This window comes from Mytilus edulis, chromosome 2, assembly GCF_963676685.1.
Source record: "Mytilus edulis chromosome 2, xbMytEdul2.2, whole genome shotgun sequence".
NCBI classification, from domain to species: domain Eukaryota; kingdom Metazoa; phylum Mollusca; class Bivalvia; order Mytilida; family Mytilidae; genus Mytilus; species Mytilus edulis.
In genome coordinates, this window is record NC_092345.1 from 7,912,067 (window position 1) to 7,931,628 (window position 19,562).

Below are 19,562 nucleotides of genomic sequence, written 5' to 3' on the forward strand. Positions count from 1 at the left end.
GATGAAGTAAATTTGTATGGATAGTTGTCTCATTGGCAATCATATTGCATCAGATTTTCATCCTCTAAAGTTCTTCATCAAGAATCAATTTAACGGATTGAATTGTATCCCTTGTAAGCTAGGGTCCAGAATTTTTTTGATCTAGTTAGACATTTCATCAGATTCTATTTTAAACCTTTTTATTACATTGGTTGCAATAAATTACATTGATTTCCCAGTCAAATAAAAACCGATAAATTCACATGTGAAATAAACGTGGTTATTTCACTCTCTGACGTCATACAACAATAGGCGTTGTCAAGACGTCGATAACGTGGGATCAAAACAAATTGTAAATGTGTAGGAAAAAATATAGTCCCTTACATTTGCTACATTAATTTCATAAAAAAAAAGCCATTTGACAATGTAATAAAAAGTATAACTAATCGCCGTATTTGAATATAAAAAATAAGACAACTTGTGACCGAACGCCGCTATGGATTAAACTCGTGCTGCGCACTTGTTTAATCCATGCGTCATTCGGTCACACATTGTCCTATTTTTTTATATTCAAATACGGCGATTAGTTATACTATAAATAAACAGCTGATTTGTGGTCCTTGATAACTTTTATGATCAATTTATGTTGCTGTAACAAGAAGAAGGAGAACTGCTTTGATCAACTTCAAGTACTAGAAACAGGAATCGAGAAGGAGAAGAAAATATCTTTTGTCGTTGGAATTCTTTTTCAATTGAAATATAGACTATATTAGACCGTTGGTTTTCCTTTGAATGGTTTTATACTAGTAATTTTGGGGCCCTTTATAGCTTTTTGTTCGGTGTGAGCCACTTTTTGTTCAGTGTGTTGAAGGCGGTACATTGACCTATAATGGTTTGATTTTATAAATTGTTATTTGGATGGAGAGTTGTCTAATTGGCACTCACACAACATCTTCCTATATCTATATATGTAGTTTTTGTCTTCACTTCCCTAAACAGTTGTCACACTAATGTATTTGTATCTATATGAACATTTATTTTCAGGTAACTTTTGAATTTTCATGTTCTGTACCTTATTGTTTTAAACTTCTATATTGTCTATTGAAATATTGTTATCTGCCAAAATTATACAACAAATACATTTCAACAACATGTACAAAGGTCGATTAAATAATTTATGGACCTGATATAAGAATCATTATTTTACAAACACTGCTGTTATCATAAAAGGCTCAGTACTCTTTCCTACAATTTGAAGTACCGGTACAAAAATGTATATCTTTTGATACTGTGGATTCATTATTATTCGGTGGATACCAATTTTCGTGGGTTTTGTGGGAACAGGTGAACCACGAATTTAAACGTTCAATGAATTACAAATTTACAAAAGGATGTTGTATGCACAGAACCACGAAATCAAATATCCAAGAAAATGTAAATGTTCATCAATCCACCAAAATTGATACCCAAGAAAAAATAACTGAATCAACAGTAGTATAATTTAAACATTTTAATATCTATAACAAAAGCCCCTGATGCACAAAAAAAAGTAACTCACTATTCAAATTTTAGGTTACGAAATTAAATATTTTGACCCATATTTATTCACCACAGTACTCGAGTGGCATGACCCTTTTCAGGTCAATGTCAACCTTGATTATAAGCTCAGCAACAACAACCTAGATTTTATTTCTACCCTGCAAGTCTACATCATTCTTTAACTTACTTTTTATCTCCTATTTACATATTACATCAATAAACCATTATGTATGTTTAAGTAAATAATGATAGACACATGGCATACAATACTATATCACTGGAATTGCAGGGCTCTTTAATGACAATAACCTTCATGTACATTTTTATATCATCATGAATTTTAAGGCCCTTTTTCTAAACAAACCTTTAACCACAAGAATTATCAAAACCAATACCCTTCCCAGCATGTCTCACAGTCTGTCATGTATATACTAAAGTCAATACGAGAGACAGCACATGTTCATCATTTCAGCCCAAAAGACTTATCATTTTAATTAAAGCTAAAGGTCTTAATTGGAAATTTGAGAAATAGTAAGAGGAATTACTTTTAGGTAAAGACAAGAGTCTCCACTTGAAAATGCATGAAATCCTTAAACTATATTATTATTATGGCAAACAGTTTGATTGTTGGAGGAGTAACTCCAGAGAACCACCAAGCTTTTTATAGGTAAACTGGCAATTCTAGTTAAATAAGAGTCCAACACACCTTGTCAAGAGAGGGGTTCAAGCTCACAAGTGACAGGCTAGCACATACAACAATGCAATGGCTAACTTTTGAGACAAGACATGATAACCATTACATATTATTATATTATGCATATTTTTTAACAATCAGCAAACTTAACTATGTCAAGAGCCTGTAGTTCAGTCGTTGTTGTTGATTCATATCTGTCGTATTTGTTAATCATAAATTGTTTTGTTATGAATTTTTCATGTCAGGGTCTTTTATAGCTGACTATATCTAGTATGGGTTTTCTCATTGTTAAAGTCTGTAGAGTAGCCTTATGATTGCTCATATCCACTTTATTTGAACTTTGGTGGGTAGCTGTCTCATTGGCAATAATACCACATCTCCTTCATGGACTTTTTTTTATAATAAAATGAAGCAACAAGGGAGATAATTCACTTACCATCATACCCATCATCCCCTCTCCACATTTTGTAGTATTCATGTGCATATGATCCATGCCATCCATATGAGGGTCCATGCCACTACCCATTTTATGACCCATGCCACTATGATCCATCTCAGTGGTTCCCATATGGGTCATATGATTCATGTGTCCTGAGTGATTCATATTCATCTTGCTTATTGTGAATGTGGAAATCTGAAAAGAAAAGAAAATACATTTAAATAAAAAGTTTGTTATTCATTTCTATTTCAATATTAAAATTTAGAATGGACATGAGGAATGTGTGAAAGAGACAATAACCCGACAATAGAGTAGGAAACAGCTGAAGGCCACCAAATGATTACAAATTTGTCCACCAATTAAGGCACTAAAACTTAATTCAATATAATTGTATTTTCAACAGGCCCGACATTATCATCAAACTTTTCTAATTTGTCATTATTTAAAAAAATCTTGGCCTTAACAGACAACATTTTTTTTTAACTAATAAATTATTACATAAAAATTTGCTACAACTGTGCACTATGGTACATAAAATTGAGAATGGAAATGGGAAATATGTCAAAGAGACAAGAACCCGACCAAAGAGCAGATAACAACAGAGGGCCACCAATGGGTCTTCAATACAGTGGGCTTCAGCTGGCCCCTGAAACAAAAATGTATACTAGTCCATCTTTTTTTTCAAACAAGGAAGTTTCTGTTTCTACAATAATGTATACCTGCAGGTAATTATAGAAACAATTTTCAATTGATGAACCTTTCTAGTTTCTGGTACATTTTTTGACAAAGTCCTCATTTTTTATCAAACATAAACTTACCAGACAATGTTTGGTGACATCACTTTCTTTCCATATATATTCACTGATTTATATTTATTAATGGATACAGTCATCAACACGAGTTTAAAATATTATCTAATTGTTATATATACACATGATACACTTAATTAAATTAGAAAAGAATTAGATGATACCAATAACTGGTGGTAATGTCTCTGAACGTGACATAATAAATCAGATTTAAAAAGTTAGATTTCTTAACTTGGAAATATGATCATCTAAAGAAAACGAATTTCTTTGCATTGTATATTTGCATTTAAATAAATAAACAAGGATGTCAATTTCATCATGATGATGATGATGACTCAATTCATGTGAAAAATATAAGCATACAAATTGTAATGAAGCCAATTTTTCTTGAAAAAATCTCAATTTTCTAGCAATTTATCCTCCTTTTATATCCTAAGACATGTTTTACATTGTTAGCAATCCTTTTAAGTTTCATCATTTGACCCTTAAGTAAAAAACAAAAAAAAAGTTTTACCACTTATACAGTCAAATTCTAGGATGCATGTAGTTGGTAATTAACATCAGCTTCCTTGAAAAATGTCTGGCTTGATGTAGCCTAGTTGCACATCATAATCATAACAACATCTTGTAGTAAGCAAATAGAATTACCAGGTAAACATGAATGTCGGTAGGAAAATTTTACCAGCTTTCCCTAATTTTAACTAGCCTCAGTTAAGGGGACTAGCATTAGTGAGGAACCCCAGATCATTGAAAGCTTTAATTTCTTTATATCTATATGTTACAACAAAGATTTACAATATATATAATTTTATTTCATTTCAGCAATAATTGGCAAATCTGTATCCATGACATTAAGATTAAAACATTTTAATCGAGAATAAAAAACATTACTGTAGCAGGTTGCCCAAACATACTTTATAATTTTTCCTGCGTCATTAAAGACATTTAAAATGCACGAAATATGTGCAAGCTTTAACAAACTGTATGCACTAGCATGAAGTTTTAAACCAGGATGTTTTCAATAAAGAAAAGATCATATGAAGAAAACATGATATACAATAATAATATACTTTAATTTCTAAGTTAGGTACCCAGGGGGGCATATACATATGACTTTATCTTAATTAATAAAATGTGTAATATATATAAGAACAGCTTTTCCAGAGATGCTGTGTTGTGTTGTTACGATGTACTTTTTTTAAAATAAAAATCAGATGAAGTTACATATGGATTATATAACAAACTAACCATAAAACTCCCAACTCACTAAAGCAAAAGAAGGCATCTTTCATATTTAACAAAGAAAGCATTATATATACTTTATTTAGTTTAAATACTTTTTTTAGGAATAAGTTTGTTTGTATCATTTTATCATAACAACTCAGTCTGATATATATATGTTTACGTAATTTAATGTCCAAATCATGCAAACTTTAGATTTGTAAAATTTAAGATATTCTGAGGAATTCAAAACAATTGTTAACAGCTTTCAGGAACAGATTATTGGAATAAACATTAACTGGGTCAGACCAAATTAAATATATCAAAGATTTAACATCTTATTAAAATCTTAATCCTTTTAAAATCTTGATTTCATACAAACATATTTTTTTTATAAAAACAAATCACTTCCAAATTTCATTCTAATAATGAAATAAATAGCTTATAGTCCACTTGCTTTATTATTAAACACACGTTTTATGTCTATCCTGTATCTGTGAGAACATCAATCGAAATATTTTGTTGGTGTAAAAAAGTTTGTTTTTTTTGTACAATCCCCTATCTTACCACAAATCCTGGATAATTACCTGGTAAAGACAATTATATTTTATCCTGAACTATAATTGAAGGTAGCTGCTCTGCTCCTTGTATTTAACAATGTTTCCTGCTATTTGGGTCCTGTTGACCATTATTTTAAAGGTGTATTTCATGTTATAATGATTAATGGCATCAAATTATATCATACGTCATTCAGATAATTGCAACATTTTTTTCTGTTTAAAAACAAATAATTTACACTTGCTTAAGTATGTGGGAAAGGTAAAACAAAATAAATTATCACTTAGAAGAAAAATGCACATGGATTTTGTTAACTTGTTTTCAAAAAAAATCTATTTTAATGTCAAACATAATAACAATACAAAGTTGTTAATTTCTGTGTCTTGTGGAGAGTTGTCTCATTGGCAATCATACCACATCTTCTTTTTTATATGTATTACAAGAACTAAAGTTTACAATGTAAAGGGTCAAATATTCATTAAATTCTAAGTTTTATTTTTTCCTATAGATACTTAATCTTCTTTCGTAATTCCCTCCTGTTTAGGAACACTTGAATGAAACCGATAAATTTGAACAGTATCTGTATATGTACATTAAAACGCAATAAATCCTCTGTAATTTCAATTACATATTCAACGTTGATCAACATGATCAAGGAAAAATCTTAATCTCTATAAAAGTGTATGTGAAGTTTCAATTAATAATTTTGCACTACAAATGTACAATATTTTTATTTGGAGGAATATACATACATATCATTATCATTTTAAAATGCATCCGATGTCATGTACAATATGTATGTATATCACTAATAAAATACCAAATGTGAGTATTCATTTAAATGCATAATTTATAAGAGCAGGTCACTTCAAAATTGCCTTCAATAATAGAAAGGAATACAAAAATAGTGGGCTTTTTTTAATTGCATACTTTTACAATTAAAGACGATTTTAGTAATTAATTTTCTTTCATTAAACCTAGTAGTTTGTAAGATTATTAAACAAAACTTCACTCATTCCGAAAAATTCTTGCAAGTCAAAAATTTTCTTGCTTACATTGGGTACCATTTTATTGATTCAGAAATATTTGCAAAATCGGTAGATCACGTCCTCGCATAGACCTTGACAGAACACATGTACTAAAACAAAAACAACCTTAATATTAACCTCTATTGTGGTAATAATTTAAATTTATTGAGGGTTTTATTTAAAAAGGAAAGCTAAATCATGTTTCATGTGAAGGGATATATATTATCTTTTTATAAGTAAGATAAAAGTGTGATTACATGTACCTATTTACTTACATGTAACAAGAATTATACACAAAAATATGTAAGAGTAAAATTTTCTGACAGTTGATTGACTGGTGAATATATATATATATATATTAGACCAAAAAGTTCACATCACAATTAAATACATTGTAGTTTGGTCTAAAAAGAAAATGTTTTTAAAATAAATTTTTGTCCCTAGGGAAAGTCGTCAATCAATAAAATTACACGTATCTGATAAATTACTTTTACCGAAATTAAGGTTGAACAAATATTTTACCATATATCATATATATATATATATAGTATTTTGCAGTTCAGTGAACCAACAAAAATTACCTAGAATAGACATGGATCCATAATAATAAGAGTACAATTTTTGTTAAAATATAATACATGTATATCATTTTCAATAAAAAGTATGTAAAAAAAACCCATCTGTTTCAAAAATTATAAACATTTAAAAACAAATAGAACACACAGAGCTAACTTAAAGGAGATGATAATAAAATGACAAACCTGTTGTTATCAGAGATTACATGAAACTAATACTTCAACATTTACCTGAAACAAATTATCGACAGGTGACGATCACCTTGTTATATAAAAAGGATGGAGTTATCTACCCTATCTACTATGTATATTACTGAATGTTATTGGCTGACCAGTAACTTATCATATGATATCATTTTATTTAATTTCTCAATTCTATTTCTTGAACTGATAAACCTCTTGCTTCTTCAAATAGTAAAGCCTTCCAAAACATGCTGAACACCAAATGTATAAGGTTGGTTTGGGATAATGTCAGCCAGAAAATGGCAACTGTAAAATGATACAGCAAATAATTATGAAATTTTGGTTCAAGTTTTACAGGATTTGGTAACACCAAAATTTTCCTTTTGTTTAATTTTTCTTATATTGACATCATTGAAAAGGTAGAGGTCCATGCATCATCTGCAAAAGTCTTAAGGAAATTCACCATTTCATTTTACGTGTAGGGTATATGGAATATGACCAGTTTTGAGGTACCCTAGAAAAAAGTCGAAAACACTAGTAGGTAAAAATCATTGAGTGTTTCTGAACATGTTGTCATTAGAAACATGACTGCATGACTGTTAAATTTCATAGCAGAATCATATTTTAAAGTAAATCTGAAACATCATGGAAAAACAAATAGCCTGAATGTAAAAAAAAAGGTTTATGATAATTGATACGGTGAAAATTGTCGTTTGATTCCCGCAAAAAATTGTTTAAACATTTATTGGTTATTAGTATTTAAAATCTCAAAAATTTAATGAATTTGACCATTTTAAATTTTCAAAATTTTTCAACAAGTTGGCTAACAAGGGAGACGAAAAAAGTAGAATTTTGGGAGAAAATTCATTTTTCTGTTATCAAAACTCCTACAGAACACAAACAGTAAGTACAAACTCAAAAATTAGTATCAATGAATAAGAACTTAAACCATATAACTTCATTATTTAATTCATATGTTCAAATCGAATTTCCCAAAACTTCCAAAATTTTTTGTAAATGATGCCACAAGGTCCAACAGTCAGTATATAGTTGCTCCAGAACTCCTCAGACTCAGTTCATTGGTGATATTTTAAGCATTTTAATATGAATGGTAATTTTCGACTTTCAATACATGTGTAAGAGTTGTCTCCCATATTCCAGGTCTACCCCCTTAAATCATCCATTAATATTGATAGAATAATGTTTTGAAAAAGGTTCTGCTGTGTATAAAAGATCATAACATAGATTTTACGCCATAACTCTTCTATTAAAATATATATTAAACTTGGCAGTCATTCCAAATGCCTTTGGCAAGTCAAATTAGTCCGAGTACACAGTTATCGTCCATTGATTTTCGTTGTCCATGAATAAAGTCTGTAGTGTTGACAGTGTGTTGCTAACCAATTTTTTATACCCCTTCCAAATGTAATTTTTCATGTTTATGTCTCAAATAGCAAGTAGGGGATGAAATTACACTGTAAAAAAATTGAGTCATAAATTTTAAAATAAAGTAGTGATTTGGTCCAGCTAAAATAGGTTAAAAATTAGTACTTAAGAAGCTGTCAAAAGATTTCAAGACAAGAATTGTCCATATTTTAAGTTAGAGTCGATGAAGTTTTCTATTATTTTGATATAATTTGTCCCAAAAATAGTACAAAATACTGTATTATGGAGAATGCACAGGTGTGTTTTTTATTTTTATTTTCAATTATCGTCTATAAAGAAATGCACTATGAACTCAAAGAACTGTGTACTCTGACCAATTGGTTTGGTCTAGTTATTTGATATGCATTACTTAACAAAATAACCAGTAAAATGTGTAATTTTGTTGAAATCATATGTGTAAATATCCTGTCAAAAAGAGTCTGGACAGGTTACAAGAATGGTTTTCTTGGTTTTCTTTAATAACTTAAAAATCAGTAAAAAAAATAATGACCCCAGTACAATGTAAATGTAAGGTGAAAATCTCATACACTATTTCTGGTGGGTTTCAAAATTATTTTGATAATGGAAAGATTTTAATCTATTCATTTACAATATATACTTAAACAAATATTTAAAATGATATATAGAAATTTTAAGTCTTACAAAAACACATAGATTTAGGTAATATTCCTATTATTTTTAGTATATTTAGAAGTATGTACATGTACTTTATCTATCCAAAAAATAATAGTAAAAAAATGTTAAAATTTGTCTCTCTTTGTAAGGTCTGTTATTAATACATGTAATAACCAAGAAATTTGACTCCCCAAAATTTTTGTATATATATAATATATATATACAACTCGTCTAAACATCAACCCAACAATGTTAGATCTGTAATTTTTTGCTTTCGCAAATTTTTGGTTCTTCCCTCGCCGGGATTCGAACTCATGCTACTGTGATATCGTGACACCAAATCGCCTGCACTGCAGCCGTCCCGCTAGACCACACGACCACCTGGGCTCTCATAAAAAGAGCTTTCGCTGGCCATGTGTTACCTTTCCTCGTCAGTTTTAATCTAGCGGCGTACTACAGTACATGATATATAAGGCATGAAGATGTTATTGTTACAGATCAGCTAAATTACCTAAAGTAAAGGATCCTACAAATTAATGTAATATAGTCACAGAAAATAATTATATTTATAAGTACGTCTGAGTCAGTGTATATATATATAATTAGAGATTCTGGAAAAGATATTAAACAATTATAAATTTTATATTTATTTTTTTTAGTAGGTTATTTATTGTTTCCTGTACATGTTCATGATGTTAGAGATCATAAAAATCATATACCGGTATTAAAATCATTTGAAAATAGTTATGAGTATGGAAAACACAGATTTGCCTAAAAATGTAAATTCAACCTTTGTAGACCTCACATGATAAATATGATGCTAAATACATATCTGTGATCAATCAGTACCAGAATGAATAAGTAGAAAATGATGATTGAGCATTCTTTATAAAAAAGCTTTGAAAACAAAGTGGGTTTTTTAAAACATGCATGTACATGTATATAGACTAGTGGTGCATAATTTGACTATTGTCTTGGCAAAAATTGAAAACCAAAATCTGCATCTTTTATCCATTCACTTTCATTTCATTTTTTAAACTGGCTAATGTTTAATTGTCAGACCTATGATGTTTTTTTCTTTTACAAATTGTGATTTGGATGGAGAGTTGTCTCATTGGCACTCATACCACATTTTCTTATATCTATGACGCAATTTGAAATTTGTTGAGATTTTTTTTAATTGAAACATTTCTTCAAAATTAATTTGAAGAAAATTTTATATTTAAAAGTCATATGAAACAAGTTTCTTATGATTATAATGTAAAGGAAATCATTACAAAAATATAGTGCAGTTTCATGCATTACCCTATTTTTAATTTTGATGAATATGATTATCTTAATTTGTATTAAAATGCATTCTATGTATGTAACAGTCTGACACCTAGATGGATTAAGACATCCTTAATAATAAGTCTGTACATGTACTGTATATATCATAAAAATCAAATTATTTTGCTTAAAAAAATGTGATTTATCATTTAAATGTTTAGAATAACACTGTAAATAGTGTACATTTTTTTATAAGAACAAGCCACTTTCAAATTCTCTAAAATTAACAGAAAGAAGTACAAAAAAAACTTTTCTTTCTCCATACTTTCATACTTCAATGTACTTATAAAGTTATGAATTATGATGAGTTTTAAGAAATTCATTTTGTTGTCATTTTCCTTTTTAACACCAATTGCAGTAAATTGTTAAATCTATAAAAATTAAACTGCAAGTCAAGCATATTTCTTATTTACATTGGGTACCATTTTATTGATTAAGAAATATTTGCAAAATCCAGCAGATCACGTCCACACATAGACCTTGACAGGACATGTGTACTTAAACAAAATACAATCTTAATTTTAACCTCTATTGTGTTCTAAATTTAAATGAATTAAAGGTTTTATTTAAATAGGAAAGCTAAATCACGTTTCATGTAAGGGGATACGTATGAAAAGATATATTATCTATTTAATCAAAACAAAATAAATTTCAATATAACCTTATTAACATACATGTACAATAAAACCAACTTCAAAGAGAGGCTAAAGATACCAAATCAGGCCTCGACAATAACGCTTGTCCGATTGTCCAATACCAGAGGGAAAAAAGGTTGGACAAGTAAAAGCTGTATCAAGCTTGTCCGTCGGGACAAGATGTACAATTATTCTGCAGAAAATACATTTATTCCAACTTTGATGAGCAAAGTAATTATAAACAAGAAACAAGAAAATAAATATTAATTTGACATGTTTCTGTATTCTGTTTATTCAAATGCAAAACCTTTTTCTTCAACATGTTTACTTGCAATTGATAATTTTTAACTGGTTCTTTGTCAGGTACTTTTTAAAGGGTAAAAGGTATACTATTCTCGGAATCCAGTCTTACTGATCCGAATCAATGATGCTCTTTGAGATAAGGAAACTTTACAGGACAGTTTGTTACCTTGACAGGTTTAGCTCCAAGTTCAATAGACAGTTTGGCAATGTAGGAGACATATTTAGTAGACATGATTGAAAAAGACAGTTTGGCAAGGCAGGAGACATTATGGGACCAAGACAAATCAGTACCTCCTTTGCTACCTTATTCTGTTCCTTCTAAAAAATAAAAACCATACCAGTAATTTATCACAAAAATATTTTTTTTATTTACCATAAAATTCACAAAACCATATATTTGATCATAAGTTAGTAGAAAAAAACAATACTTGAAATATGGTGACCTATAGTTGTAAATTTCTGTGTCATTTGGTCCCTTGCAGAGAGTTGTCTCATTGTCTATTAAACTTGGACCTTCTTCTTTTTATTGATTGCATTTGAATAAACTTTTTTCAACTTAAAAAAAAACAGGATACAAATCTAATGAGTGTACAGGCCTATCAGATGGTGCCTCATGTGCAGAGTCTGATAAGACTAGCATTGATAAAAACTAGAACCAAAGTCCTGTGACATGACTAGATTCAGTTGTACTTGACTCATACTTTTGAAAAGTATTTCAAAAGAAATACATCAAATTCCGTTCTATTGTCTAAATTCGTTTTGTTCCTTTAATCAACTAAAGATGTAAAAAGGTTATTTTTGATAAAAAAAAATTTGGACAAGTAACCATTTCATTCGGACAAGTAAGTTTTGGTATGTACTTGTCCTACTGGACAAGTTGAAAAAACAGTTATTGTAGAGGCCTGCAAATGTACATTAAACTCATAATAGGAAAATAAACTGACCATAGTAAAAGAGAAAAACACCAAACAGACAAAAGACAGTATACAAAACACAAAATCTATGAACCCCACTAAAAACTGGAGGGAGATCTCAGGTGCTACAGGAACATGAACCCCACCAAAAACTGGGGGTGATCTCAGGTGCTACAGGAACATGAACCCCACCAAAAACTGGGGGTGATCTCAGGTGCTACAGGAACATGAACCCCACCAAAAACTGGGGGTGATCCCAGGTGCTACAGGAACATGAACCCCACCAAAAACTGGAGGTGATCTCAGGTGCTACAGGAACATGAACCCAACCAAAAACTGGGGGTGATCTCAGGTGCTCCAGGAACAGTCAGCAGATTAACTTTCAAATAACAGAATAAAGTTATATATATATATAAAACAAATACAACCTGCTGATAAAAAAACATGCTGTCAGACACTGCTATACTCTAATATATATATATAAATATATATAAACATTTTTAGTCTAAATTGAAAACTACATTCAAACCTATGATTGCTTTGGATAAAAACTGCAATTTTTATATGTGTGCATGTAAAACAAATTTTGTTGTAGAAGGGTCTAAATTCAGCACAAAAAAACATATTCCAAAAGATCAAACAAGTGAAAAAGTACAAAATGTATATTTAAATAAAACGCATTTGACTAACAGGTCAAACAACTGATGTTCTTTTATAAACCCTGCTGACTGCCATTGGCTATTGACAAATAAAATTGATCACAAGATGTAACAAAATGGATCTTAATATAAATTTAATACTAAACATGCTGAACAGAAAACAATAAACTTGTGGCCAAGATATTATGCCTTAAACATAAGAATTCAATATTATTTTTTTTGTACACCAGATCTGGATTTCGACAATAAATGTCTCTTCAGTGATGTTAGGGATGGAAACGGTATTTGGAAGGCAATATATTTTACCCTAAATTTAAGATAGTCCCTTGAATTTTAAGAGTCAATATAGGATGAAGGGATCATATAATCATAGGGAAAATATGATACAAGCCCAAATGAAAAAATAGAAACAAGTCTAAATTGAAAACTACGTTCAAACCTATGATTGCGTTGGATAAAAACTGCAATTTTTATACGTGTGCATGTAAAACAAATTTCTTTGTAGAAGGGTCTGAATACAGCACAAACAACATTTTCCAAAAGGCCAAACAAGTGAAAAAGTATATTTAAACAAAACGCATTTTGCTAACACTAACAGGTCGAACAACTGATCATGTTCTTTAAGCCTGCTGACTGCTAATGGCGATTGCTAAATAAAATTGATCACAAGATGTAACCAGATTCTCCGCAGGGCGCAGCTTTATATGACCGCAGAATTCGAACCCTGAACAGTTGGGGGAAGTATGGACTCAACATTCAAGCTTGATACAGTTCTGAATTTGGATTGTGATTAAATAGTTGACACAACATAGGTTTCTGACACAGAATGAATGTGGTCTAAGAACTTAAACTTAAAAATTTTAAATTGGACATTTACATGTACCTATTATGGTCCAATATATATATATATATATATCCCAAAGATTGGTAGCTTAGCTTAAAAGAAAATTTCATAAAGCAACACAAAAAAACTTTTGTAGGAAAAGAAAATATATCCAGAAAATGTTCCAATGCCGAAAAATAAAATTTTTATTTGATCTTTCTTTAAACGTTTAAATTGGAGGGCCACTGATGAGTCCTATATATGTACAATCAAATGTTGACGAAATGCCCTTCTGTAGTATCAAAATACATGTATACTAGCTATAGGCCTTTGATGAGCTTTATTTTTCAACTTTTTTAAATTCTGGAATTGTTGTTTGTCCCCTGAATTACTGCAAATGCTGTGAATAAAGATAAAAAATGTATTTACTTGCAAAAAATTCAATTACACACAATATATATAATTAATTACTGTAAGGCCACACCAATTTAATTTCTTGTTCTACGGATTTTTGGACTCCAAAATTTGGGGCGAGCGAGCGATTTGAAAATTTTAATAAAAAAATATTTAATTTGCAAATTTTTGAGGCGAAGCTTGAAAAGTAAAGGCGAGCGATTATAATTTTTTTTTTTGTTAAGATAAAATAATAGGTTTTGACATATTAAAACTTGATTTATCACTTGTACTTTGACATTTCTTTAATTTCTTAAGTATTTTTTCCCTGTTCACCAAGAAATAATTAAATCTGGTCTATGTATGTGTGACTGACAATGAGACAATTCTCCATCCAAATCATAATCAGTTTGGGGGCAACCCCTTAATGATATAAATATCCGTTTTACATGTTTTATGAGGGATCAATATAAGTTATAATATATTTGTTTGTACAAAAGGGCTCATATTTTCTCATAGAACTATATATCTATCTGGTATTAAATGGTCAAAACATGTCCAAGAATTTAGTAATATTCCTGGACTTGAACCATGTTAACACATTTACTTTTAACAGTTTAATATTGTTCAAAATAAGTGGACCCCTCTTTAAGAAAAATTTGTTTAAAATATGATGCAACTCTCCTCTTTTTGAGTACAAAATTCTAAGTGTTCAAAGGTTTTGTATAGAAGAACTATACAAATCCTTGGTATTTCTATTTTCTTTTCTACATCAGTAAAATGACCCCTTGTCTGAGGGAGGGTTGTTCTCAACCTGATAATAACAAACACAGGTCGAGTACGGCCTTTTACACAGGGCTTTGATAGACCAAACAGGAAGCTATAAAGGACCCCAAAATTATTAGCGTACACAATTCGAACAGGAAAACCAACGATCTAATTTATATATCCAAACGGGAAAATACCAATGAACAACATCAACAAACGATAACTGCTGAACGACATGCTCCTGAATCAATCAGGACAGGTGCATAAACATTCAGCGGCTATAGATAGTTTTGTTTCGCCAGCATACAATATAATTGCAGTTGAAGGCAAATCCTTCAGAAGTTCTTTGTACTTTATTCTAACAACGACCATTTTTTGATAGGGAATATAAGTAAGGGGGAAAGAAACCAATTTTTTGTTCTTCACGGAAATACCCGCTGTTATAACTTTTTATCGGAGCACTCCCAGGTTTCATGCTGAAACAAATATTCTCACAGATATTTACACAGTGTGGTGGGGTGCTTTTATGTTTAAAATCGTTATATACATGTACAGGTTAGACTGTGATAAATTTAACAAATGTTGATATCTTTTTATAATATTTACACAAAAAAACGGTGCGGGAAATGGACATGATTACAATTCCGGATGCGGGAAGCGGGAATATAAAAAAAATATAAAAATTCTGTTTTGAAAAAAATAGGTGCGGGCGGGTCTGTCGAACAAGGGATCAAATTGGTGTTACCTAAAGTAATAAAATTTACCAATAAGACTTTTCAACCCAACATGACCAAGTAGAAATATTAAATTTAAAAAAACAAGCATTAATATTTCATTTATAATACTTTTGGCTGATATTATAAATTAGAAATTATTAAACAGTAGGTACAATACAGGAATAGACACCCAAGCTGTCAAGTGGACCCTAAATAGTGATTAATTGTGCAAACTAATTTATGCAATTAAAATTGTCATTTAACTTTATTGCTTAACAGGAAACCAAAAGTCAATCAGGCTGTTGTTTGTTTTTTGCACTTAGTACCAATCTGATGAGTCAAGCTTTTCATTATATAAATCAGGCTATTAGTTTTCTTGTTTGAATTGTTTTACATGTCATTATGGGGCTTTTTATATTGCTGACCATGAAGTATGGGTTTTGCTCATTACTGAAGACTGAAAGGTGACCTATAGTTGTAAACTCTATGTAATTTTGTCTCTATATATATATGGTAAAGTTGCCTCATTGACAATCAAATCATTCTTATTAACTTTACATGTGTGCACATACATTTTTTATACATGTATATTATATTGGCAGACTGAAAGCCTTTTTTTATGCTAGATAAGTGAATTAGAAAAATCATGTGTTCATAATATGTTTGCATTATACATGTATAATATATAGTAAACATGGTAAATGATGAGGGTGGTTTATAACACCTTGACTACCCATGAGGGTTTTGCATGGCCAGTAATAAATTAATAGAAACTACATTAGGGTATATCTTAAAAGTACTATGTGTAATGTTTTAAAAATCCTGGTTTGAAATCACTAAAAATATTGAAGATCCATATCCACAATTTTATTTTTACCAAATAGCATTGAACTCCATTTCAATATTTTGTCAACGTAAAATAATTTAAAGTTACAAATATTTTGAGGAATAAACATAATTTCCAGCAGTTGAATTTCACAATACACAAATTTAAGGGGAGTAACCCTTAATGAATTCATCATAAAAATTAAAATACTCATCAAATAGATATTTGAAATTGAGTGATATGAAAGAACCTTTTGAACAGTATAATGCTTGTTACCAGACCTGGCTGATGTAATATCCTAATCTTTAATTATTGAAAGCCAATTAATGCAAGCTAAAAGAAAACTGGGTGAGGAGGTGAGAAAAAAAACTATTTCTATTGTTGGAGAAGAGAACAACATATCATGGCTTGACAACATGCTTTATACAAAATAAACATATTTTGTGCATATAATACATTTTTTTTCTGATTATGTCACTAGCATGAGGATGTTGGATGTTTAGTGAAGCCGTATAATTCTTGTCAGAAGTCATAAACTTCATTGAAATTATGCAACGACTAGTTGATGTAGCTAACTTCATTGAAATTATGCAACGACTAGTTGATGCAGCTAACTTCATTGAAATTATGCAACGACTAGTTGATGCAGCTATGGAAGTTTACCTGTTGTAGTCGAAATGTATAATTTATCGTAAAGTAATGCCAATAAATCGTTAAAAGAATCATTAAATGCTGTAGACTTATTAAGCAAAACGTATGTTGAATAGTATTTTCTTTTTAACTTGCATATATATATATACATGTACGTATTATATACAAATTTTGAGACACATAATTTTCCTTAAACTGCTCACATTTTATATTCAGCGGAGATTTCCATTTAATTTTACACAAGTATGTCCCTTTTTGTAAATAGAATAATTTACCGATGAAAAAAACGAGGTCAAAATTAGGTAAAGTTTTTTTTATAAAACTTTAACTGTTAGTAATGCAATTGAAAGAATTAACAACAACATTTGGCTTTAAAATCTTTAATTTTTTTCGAGCAATTAGATAATCGTAAAAAGAAAATGCTGTACTGCCTGTAGAACGAATGGTGAATTATATTTCCTTTTTCATTTGTGTACAAAACTTTGTGACATGTAATTTTCTTTAAACTGCTCACATTTATCATGTTTATTCAGCAGTAGTTTCCATTTATTTTTACACAAGTATACATACATGTATATATCTCTTTTGTAAAAAAAAAAAAAATTAAATAAATTTACTGGTGAAAAAAATAAATGAGGTCAAAATCAAGTATTCTTTTTTTTATATAAAATTTAAAAATTTAAATGTACAATGTAATTGAAAGAATTAACAACAATTTGCCTTTTTAAAATATTTATTGGTTTCAAGCCATTTGCATTAGATATATAACCTGTTTATAAATAGACAGGAAATACAATTTTTAAATTACATAAGAAATTTCATATACATTTTGTACCTTGACTGTTGTGTGCTGGCATAGATCAGAAGGATTTGGGCAATTAATTACCTGGTGTGACACTGTGCTGGGAGATTTGTCGCTAATAAACATGTACATTTGTACATTGTAATAAACAAAAGGTAGTGGATTTAAGAGGAAGTCTGAGGGAATACTCTCTAATTTCACTGGAGAATTTAGGGAGGGATATCAGAGTTACCTGGTGTCACACCAAGAATAATCGTGGTGTAGGGAGTTTGGGAACCTGTTTGCGTTATTTGTACTGTATATTGAATGCATCAAAGTAACAATACCACAACAAAATCAGAGACACAAATAATACTGTTACATTCATTTGGTCCCTAACCCAACCGAACATTCCAGCAATAAGTGTCAAACTAAAGATAACATTTTTGTTCTTGATATGGTTTCATCATAATCTAATCAGTCCTAACCTTGCACCAATTCAATCTAAATAAAATTCTGGAGGGCATAGTTCATATGTACATTGTTTCCCTAGCTGCGGAACCATAGCTCTAAGGTTCTTATGTTATTTTATTACTATTTGCAGACCTAGCTGTGGAACCATTCCACAGCTAATGTATCCCCTGTTTAAATATTGTATACATGTACATGTGTGCAGGTTAAAATTATGGCTTACATGAAAGTCTAATCCTGAATAAATCAACACTGACAGTACAATAACTGGACAGGCTATCTTTAAAACAAAAGTTTTTAGCTTAAACATAGATCTTGATTCCAAAAATAATACAAATTAAGTCTTTCAAAACGTACCTGCAGTTGTTTACTATACAAAGTTTTACTCTCAACCGGGATCCAAGAAAGAATAAGCAAAGTTCTGAGGGTTGCTAAAAATCAGAAAGGTTAAAATTTGCTTATGAGGAAACACCAACTCTTCATTGAGAATTTGAACTATTTATTTCCTGATTCGGAACTACACTATAGTTTTACCAACATCCAAAACACTACATGTCAATTATGCAACATACGTTCCAAGAGTGCAACAGGTGACATAAACAACTAACCTCAACCTGTTTCGAACTTTAAGTGTAGTTTTTATCAAATAATTAAATATATGAGTTAAAAAAAATTTTAATAATATCGGTTTATTCTCAATTCAAAAAATACATCTTTTTATATCGGTTGTTCTTTCGAAAATCAAATACGAAAACAATTAATCACCTGACTCTACTCGGTCTCATATGACTTCCGGGAGGGCAGTTCCAAAAAAAATATTTTTATGTTTCTAAATAATTGTTTAGTAATGCATCATGTTTTTCAGTGCTGAAGATGACGATCAAGATTTTGTGTCCGGAGGGTCTAAGTTAGTTGAATGTAGAAAATATATGGGCATATGCATGCAAAGAAAAAAAGAAGAACATGTCAAATAATTTCTATGACTATCAGTCAGGGAAAAAAAGACGTTTCGGCAAAGGAGCCTGTTCGGCCTTGGTTGATATAATCTTGGTCAATTCGGCCATGTTATAAAAGTAAAAGCAACTGAGGCATTTCTCCACAAGAGACCACATGACACAGGAGTTAACAAATGTAGGTCACAGTACGGCCCTCAACAATGAGCAAAATCCATGTCCAAATAATTATGACGTCTTGAAAAGCTTCTTTT

The 19,562-nt window shown here is 30.2% G+C and overlaps 2 protein-coding genes across 11 annotated transcripts in view; one reads left to right on the forward strand and one right to left on the reverse strand.

Moving 5' to 3' along the window:
- LOC139511359 (high affinity copper uptake protein 1-like) overlaps positions 1-18,970 on the reverse strand; it is a 40,998-nt gene extending 22,028 nt beyond the window's left edge. For 2 of the 9 annotated variants that reach the window (XM_071298015.1, XM_071298014.1), the window contains exons 1-2: positions 18,579-18,676; positions 2,649-2,846 (exon numbers count right to left, since the gene is read on the reverse strand). In XM_071298015.1, the coding sequence (XP_071154116.1) occupies positions 2,649-2,846; positions 18,579-18,665 (285 nt within the window). In that variant the 5' untranslated portion in view covers positions 18,666-18,676. Of the gene's footprint in view, positions 1-2,648; positions 2,847-3,469; positions 3,622-3,974; positions 4,000-7,028; positions 7,120-18,578; positions 18,677-18,712 lie in introns of those variants that run through there. The other 7 variants (XM_071298022.1, XM_071298018.1, XM_071298021.1 and 4 more) reach the window with 6 other exon arrangements.
- A 152-nt stretch (positions 18,971-19,122) lies between these two features.
- The window catches only part of LOC139511361 (FK506-binding protein 15-like), a 35,775-nt gene continuing 35,335 nt past the window's right edge, over positions 19,123-19,562 (forward strand). For both annotated transcript variants that reach the window (XM_071298023.1, XM_071298024.1), the window contains exon 1: positions 19,123-19,262. In XM_071298023.1, the coding sequence (XP_071154124.1) occupies positions 19,210-19,262 (53 nt within the window). In that variant the 5' untranslated portion in view covers positions 19,123-19,209. The remainder of the gene's footprint in view (positions 19,263-19,562) is intronic.